Genomic DNA, 8,098 nt, shown 5'->3' with positions numbered 1-8,098 from the left:
TGTAATTATTTTGAGAGGTGTGGGTAAGTCAGAGGAGCACAAGCTCTATAAGTCGCAGCTATAGTCTCTGATATGCGAGGACCAGTCTGGAAATAATACTGCACCACTCCTACATTTATGGATTTAAAACTGGGAGGCTGCTATTCAAACTTGAAAACTCAAAGTTGTGCTGTTTTTGATCATTAGTAAGGTGACACAGTCAGCTGTGAGCCCAGTTTTCATGGCACAGAGGATTCATTCAAGGCCGTTTAAAGGTCCAGTGTGTCCGATTTAGGGGGATTTATTTACAGAATAGAGACACTGCACTGCCCGTGTACTTTAATGACCTCACTGTCACATCAGACTGAGAGACAGCTTCATGCACCAGGCCATCAGGATGCTGAACTCCCTCCCAGTACTGCCCCCCCTTTCTTCTCCGCCCGCTGCCCCCACAAACTCTGGACACTGCTGACCCCCCCCCCCCCAAAAGGCACCAGCCACTTTACAGACTCAAATATATTGTATATATTTTTATCTTTATTTTTATTTTATATTTTTATTTCATATTTATTTATTCTATTCTATTTTATTTTATTTTATTTTATATATATGTTTACATCTTTACGTTTGGACAGAGAGAAACGTAATTTCAATTCTGTGTATGTCTTGTACATTTGCAGTTCTGACAATAAAAACTTGAAACCTTGAAACATCTGTGCCTGAATAGCGTAATAATGGGTGATAACAGTACATTTATTTATGCTTTAAGGATCATAATTATGATGGCTCGTTTTCATCCTCCAACATCAAAGTTTCTGACTTTGATGTTGGACGTGAAAAATAAAACTGGAATAATTTCAAAGGAGCTCATAATCCTCTTACAGCATTCTGGTGGTGTTTTATAATATGCAGAAATAAATCAGCAGAGGAGGTAAAACAGGTAAAAATGGGAAAACCTGACATAGTTGGTCTCTTGTAGACTTACTATTTGTGAAAGTGTACCTATAATAATGATTATAATCATCTTTAACATATTTTGATATTTGTTGCCCCAACCAAAATCTGCAATAAAAATATAAAACTTTTTTCTTTTCTCATCTTTGTTTTTGAATAAAAAGAGAGTTGTGTAATTACTTATTGACATTTGTGAGGATGTTTGGTGTGAATGTGCTGGGCCAGAAGAATAACAATACCTTGAACTTGTGACCTGTGGTCCTTTAGTCAGAATAATATGGTGGAGGTGGAGGAGGAGGAGGGAGAGCAGTTTTATAACAGGGTGCAACATGCATTTTAATGAAGCGCAGAATTAAATATGAGCGACCTGAGCAACCAAGAATAATTCCAAAGATTGTGTTTGGCTGTCGCCAGAAAGCAGCACGAGTTTGTGGTTGCTGTTGGTTCATTTTCTTTCTCGTGCATTTTGGCTTTTCACAAAGCTCGCCGGGCTACACTCTTTAAGCAGTTGTTAATTTGTGAATCTGCGCTGTGATGGTGGCACCATGCAGAGAAAGCAAACCTCATGAATACTCTCTCTCTCTGCTGCTCTGTATGTTGACAGCTGTTGGCAAATATCAAGCAGCATGGCCGCTACAACTGAATAGCAATTTCTTTCATGCACACTTGATCCAGATTTCCTCTCTGCTCTGGTCCTTGCTCTGGTTAAGTTGTGTGGAGTAAGATGTGGTAAAGTGAGCTTTCAGGCAGATCTATGTTTTTAATATATTAAGCTTTATGGGTTCTTTTAAACAAATTTCTCCCTTTTTTCAACCATGTGTAGTGACAGTGGGAATTAAACCTCTGAATCTTGTACTAACAATATGATGCTGAGCAAAAAGTAATGCTGCACTATAGCATACAAGCAGCAACCAAACATGTGAATAATCAGGTGCAATAAAGGGAAAGTGTTAATTGCTGGATCCATTATAAGCCAAACTAAAATAGAAGCGTGCAAATACAAATGCGCACAAAGCAAATGGCAAAAGGTGAAGGAGGTCAGGGGTTGAAAAAAATATTTTCCCATCTGATGACTACTAAAATAAACAAATGCCATCATGGCTCTGTAGAGCTGTAGCCCAGTATTCCTCTTTTATTAACACTGTGAACTGTATTTGTCCTCCTACGGTATGAAGGCAATAAGATCGAGCACCTCCTGAGTTTCCTTTCAAAGGAGTTTGCCCCTCAGCAGCTGTGCTATGAAACTATAAAGACAGAGATGCGGATGCAGTTCTAGATTTTTGAGACCAGGTCAGTTTTGTAGCCCCCTTTTTTAAAAATATTTTGAGTAGGGATGTAACGATGCATCGTGACACGAATAAAAATCGGTACAAATGCGCGACGATTCGCATCGGTTGACAGAAAATCGCGATTCTTGGCGAATGGGAACCCGCACAGCGCGTGCTATAATTTTATTTGGTCATAATTTGTCTGTAGCTCATTTTGATTTTAAAAAATCGTGAAAAAATCGTATCGTGAACAAAAAATCGTGACTCGAATCGAGTCGTGAGTTGAGTGTATCGTTACATCCCTACTGGTCACTGGTTGCTATGGTTGCAAATGAACTTGCGACGCGGAGCGGCTGAAACGGAGCAGTTAACGTAATTTCTAGGAGCATAACCTTTTATTTATTTATTTATTTATTTATTTATTTATTTATTTATTTATTCTGCATGTGGTCCAGGTGGCGCACACAGTCGGAATATTTCACGTATTCTATTTTGTTGTGTTTTGTTTTTTTGCAGTGCTGACACTGGAATGCAACCTCTGATTGTCATTTCTCTTGACAAAAATATATTTTTCTGCTGACCCTGTCCACAGCAGTGCATAGCTCTACTTCTCTACTGCAGCTATAAATACAGCTACAACCTCACTTTAAAAACACCACAACTATTCTGAGGCATTCTACATAGTTCAATTTCAGTTTTAACCCGTTTTTATTGTTAATGGGTGAACTGGTTGTAATGTAGCTTTAAAGAACAAATGCATGAATCCATGAATTCTCAGTTGCCAATGACTGTGAAGGACAAAAAATGAATTTAGCATAAACGTTAATTGCAGAGAAGAATTAATATTTGAATAAATATTATATTTTTATATTCAGTTAGGATATTATCAGCTAATTCAAAACCTGAGATCATTTTATGTTTCTGTAAGTCATCTTAAATTAGAATGACACAGACAGGGTGTTTCTGTAAAAAGGCCCAAGAACAATATCTGAACTTTGAACTTTTTTTGTTTGTTTGTTTTAATTTTTTTTTTTTTTTTTTGTGTGTGTGCATTTTTTTGCGTCCTTGGACGCAGGGGAAACCAGAGCACCTGGAGAAAACCCGGAGAACTCGATGTTCTTTAGTTCTCCCTCCTCCTCTTCCACCTCGCTGGTTTCCTCAACCCCAAAAGTGACGGGTCTCTTCCGACAGAAGGTGGTTCTGCTGTCCTGTCTGGAAGATTTCCCTGAGCGCCTCTCTGGGATTCGAGGGCCAGTGCAGGACTGATGGTCGCCTGCTGCTCGCACTGCTTGTCCTCAGCCTGCTTCGGTGGTTCGAGGGCCAGTGCAGGACTGATGGTCTCCTGCTGCTCGCACGCTTGTCCTCAGGCTTCAGCCTCCTTTGGTGGTTCGGGGCCAGTCAGGACTGATGGTCGCCTGCTGTTCACACTGCTTGTCCTCACCGGCTTCAGCCTTCTTTGGTGGTTGGTTGTCATTACTGTCTGTGATTTTTTGGAGAGCCTCTCTCTCAGCCTGGAGCTCAGTGGATAGCTCCAGGTTGAGTGAGATCTGAACACTGAGCTGAGTTTTCAGGTTGTCCAGCTCGCTTCCAAAAATCTTTTCGCTCTCACGGGCGTTTTGCTGCAGGACAGTGATCTCTTCTGCCATCTGTTGACGGATGGCTTCCTGCTCAGCCCTCACGTTTTGGATCATACGGAAGCCCTCTGACACTGAGACTGCATGAGACTTGACTTCCGTTTCAAGCTCACGCTGCAGGGTCTCGGCCTGCTCTCTGACCGTGGTGACTTCGGCCTCATACTTCTGGGTAGTCTCGTGCATCTTGTCCAGTTCCTTCTTTAGAATCATGCTCTTTTCCCTTTCAGCTTCAATCTCGGCAGAGAACTTGTCCTGACTGAGCTTGTGTGTCTCTTGCAGCTCCTCATAACTTGTCTGCAGGAGTTTCTTCTGCTCAAGCTCCTTCTCAAGGTCAAACCTCAGGGTGTCAGCCTGCTGCTTGACCTCATGGAGTGACACACTCGCCTTCTCCAGTTGTTCTTGGAGAGTCTTGTTTTTCTCTCTCTCTTCCTGGAGTGCCTTGAAGGCTTCTTCGTAGTCAGATTGCTCGAGATGCTTCTGCAGGATCTCATTATCAAGATCACACTGAAGGTAAAAGGCCTGCTTTTTGAGCTTGGGGACATCATTTTCATACCTGGCGTTGAGCACTTGGTATGAAATATTGAGGCGTTCCAGTTCCTCCTGGAGAAGCTTGTTTTTGTTCTGCTCTGCCTGGAACTTTTCCTCATTAATGATGTGAGCCACCTGCAGCTCCTCATAGTCGACCTGCAAGAGTTTCTTTTTCTTCCTCTTGGTGTTGTCGCTGACTTGGTTGGCGATCTTTGCGGTGCTGAGAGTTTCTGGATTGGTGTACTTCTTGAGTCTCTCTAGCTCCTGCCTTGTTTCTTTTTCCTTGTTGATGATCTTCTCCTTCAAGGATTTTTGTCTCTTCAGCTGTGCTTTTGTTTCCTCCAACTCTTGGTTGAGTTGGCAGCTGGTCTCACAAAAGCAGCCGCGTACGGTCTGCTCTTCATCGCTCTTCTGGTTACCACTGGGGTTCCCAGGGCACTGCATTTTCTTTCTTTGGCTGGTAGTCAGTCACAAAGTAATGCTTGTAGGTTGCAGTTGTAGATCTCTGACGAACAGTTGTATTCTGTATCAGTCGTTGTCTCTTTGCAAATTGTCTTTTCTGGCTCTTTCTCACTGTGGTATCACGATTTGAAAGGTCTGAAAGGATCTGACTGACTGAAGCGTCGTGGCCTTATATACAGTCCTGATGATGTCACAATGCATGTGCCTTTAATGTGTGGTTTTGCTCTGATCTGTACAGTTCCATTTGTCCCGCCTCCTTTTTCTCTGATTTGTTTACATTCTAAGTCACATGGTGTAATTCAAATGTAAACACATGGTTGCACTGCCAATATGGCGGCAACCAGAGCCACCACACTCTTCAGAAACCTGTAGGTGACGTCGCTGATACTACATCCATTGTATACTGTCTATGGTCTGCCTCAGAGTACGATGCTGGTCTGCACCATGGTGCAAGGTCATTCAGTTTCGCTACATCCCTAATTTTGAGTGATCACAATCCTCTCAAACTCGTTAAATTGTTTGAGACAATAGCAGAAACGAGTGGTTAGAACTGTTTGGAGTGAAAACAGTATTTCCCCTGAGCGTTTACATCTCCTGTTTCATCATGTGATGAATGTGAAAAAACAATTACGATGAATCCTCAAGCGTGTTTGAAATTTTTAATCTAGGCAATGAAATTGTCAATGGTTGGTGTGGAAGTGACTCTGGTGTAATTCTTCTTTGGGCAGACAGCCAATATGTCGGTAGAAAACCACAGATGACAGACACATACACGCTCAGTTTATGTCTCCTGTCTGTGTTGAAATAATTCAGGATGCTCTGGGATAAATTTATTCTGTCATTCACTTTAAATCTTCTTATATTAGTCCGGTATTTCTACAGTAATGTGTCCCAGTGGTCATTAATATCACTTAAATAGCTGTCAGTATTACATTATCTTTATTGTCTCCATTATTATTGGTCTGGCCTCATGAAAGTCAGATCTCATGCAAATTCATACAGCAGTGGTGAAGCCAGACTTCGGAAACTTTCAACTGATCAGTATAAAAACAGAAAGAAAAGATGTAATCAAGTTTGACATTTAAAGCAGAGTGATGCTCTGTTGTTTCATCCGTCGCCTCTGCGCAGACACAAACCGTCTCCACTTTTGTTTTATGTAGTAATCTCACTGTGCTGTACAGTCACTCTGCTCTGTTCAAAGCTGTGTTAGCAGTGTATGACTCCAGGTGCTTACTGTTAGGTTGCACTTGGCACAGCAGTACTTTCTGCAGCATGCTTGCATGCTCACAATAACAATGCATGCTGATGATTGGCAGGTATACAGTTTGCTATCATAGATTAGTGTATTAGACGTTTGCTGATTAAACACAAAGTACAGCTGAGGCTGATGTTAATGTCACGAACCTGGACAAATTAAAATGTTGACCTAACAGTGGTGCTAAATCAAAAGTCAAGCGCATCACCAAAGTTATTTAGATTTGTTGTGAAAGGGACATAAATGGATATAATAAAACTCTTCAATGCAAAGCTGTAGTTGTTGAGACATTTCACTTAAAAAAACACAAATGTCAAGCTCATGCGGGATCCAGAGGAAAAGACAAGAGGTCACTCATGTCAGTGGGATTCAACCTCTGGGTAGTATGAATGAATGTAACACATTTCATGACGATGTATGTTTGAGATATTTCAGCCTGGACCAAAGATTCCCTGGAGCCAGTCAACCAGCATGGCTAAAAACCCTGCAGCATTCTCGACTGAACATTTCACTTTGTGTACACACTCTACCTACACAACAGACAAAGGCAAACAAAGTTCAGATGCAAGTAAGCAAGTCCTTATTGCTTGTGTTAACCTTCTCACCCTGACATGATTGCTTTGCCAAAGTTGTAATGGATTTTTATTGTATTGCCACCATCTCTGGACTGAAAGGCTTTGTGGTCTGCTGAGTGTTTACACTACTTATCTAAAGCAATATTAAAAAAAACACCACAGACTTACTTAGCAATGCATATGACTGTGTTAATAGGAAAGGGTATTGCACTGTTAGAAATATGGGACGATTAATTCTACAAGATATATGAAGATTAGAAATATTGTTCAGCTCTGTTTGGTTTCCTGAAATAGAATTACACATTGCATTCATGAGTAATAGCTGCACTATAAGCACTGTAAAAACACTGTGAATATATTGTCTGTGATGTGGTGTGATTTGTCTGCATTTGCTTCCCTCCGAGTGTGCTCTGTGTGGGTGTCGGTCTCTCTTAATATTATTTGTTTCAACTTGGATTCTGGTGGAGATTTATTGTCACCGATAGAGGCTCTGATTGAAGTTGTCCAATCAGGTTATGCGAAGCAAATTTGTGTAAAACACAAAAGGGTGATACGTATTCTTGCAGTTAATCATTCCTTATCTCTCTGATCCATTAGATCCGTACACCCTAATCAAATTAAGGGACAGCCAGAGGACAAATTTCATGCCTTACACACACTAGTTCACTCGCAGCAAAACATACAGATACCGAGACAGATGTTTGTGCTCTGTTAAAGCCCGTCAGTCAACAAAAGATCAAGATTTATTTTACTATCATCACAGGCTTCTCTGCAACATATTATGACTATTAATGCTGTATAGGGAGACATTTATCAACAGTTTGTGACAGTTTGTGTCTCTGATGCCCTTCCGGCTGTCAGTCCCACATCATTTTGAGAGCTGTGTCCAGGCAGGCTTTATCTTCAGAGGATGCATCTCACTGTGACTTATACCATGCCTCCGAGTAACCTCCTCCCTGGAATGTTTTTTAAGCCAATCTGGGCGTCGTCTTTTTTTCTAAATCTCGCACATTCAAGTGTTTTTTTTTTTTACAGCAGCCTCATGACTCGAAGCCGTGTTGTCTTGTGGCGTGTTTTATATTTCCAGAGTAGCAGATTGTTGATAAAATCAAAGATAAACAAGCGGCCTTCCTGCATGCTTTTGTGCCAGGCCCAGGCCTGCCATCCCTCCTGGGGGAGATTAGCAGGTAGAGGACAGATTGAAACCCGACATAGAGAGGATGATAAATTGGAGCATCAGTTCCAGGAAAATGATACACAGTACTCATTTCTGCTTTCCTGTAGAGTGCTAACGGTGAGACCGATGCTGTCCATACACACACAGTTCCAGCTGCTTTCCAGCTTCCACACTCGTGTCTGTTATCTCTATAAACTCATATTCATTTTTCTATAATGTAGTAAAATTTTATACGCAGAACTCACCTCGGCTTTCTCACTGGGACC

General features: G+C 41.4%; 1 protein-coding gene across 1 annotated transcript; it reads right to left on the bottom strand.

Annotated features, from left to right (window-relative positions):
* Window positions 1-3,247: 3,247 nt before the first annotated feature.
* On the bottom strand, window positions 3,248-5,259 carry LOC113745996 (kinesin-like protein KIF15). Its single transcript, XM_027280038.1, has 2 exons — window positions 3,617-5,259; window positions 3,248-3,543 (listed from the first exon to the last, which is right to left on the bottom strand). Exons 1-2 carry the CDS (start codon window positions 4,805-4,807, stop codon window positions 3,322-3,324), a joined length of 1,413 nt encoding a protein of 470 aa, XP_027135839.1. The 5' UTR covers window positions 4,808-5,259; the 3' UTR covers window positions 3,248-3,321.
* Between the last annotated feature and the right edge of the window lie 2,839 nt (window positions 5,260-8,098).

This window comes from Larimichthys crocea, chromosome VII, assembly GCF_000972845.2.
Source record: "Larimichthys crocea isolate SSNF chromosome VII, L_crocea_2.0, whole genome shotgun sequence".
In the NCBI taxonomy this organism is placed as follows: domain Eukaryota; kingdom Metazoa; phylum Chordata; class Actinopteri; family Sciaenidae; genus Larimichthys; species Larimichthys crocea.
The sequence above is the reverse complement of the archived record's forward strand: the minus strand, read 5'-3'. Positions and strand labels throughout refer to the sequence as shown.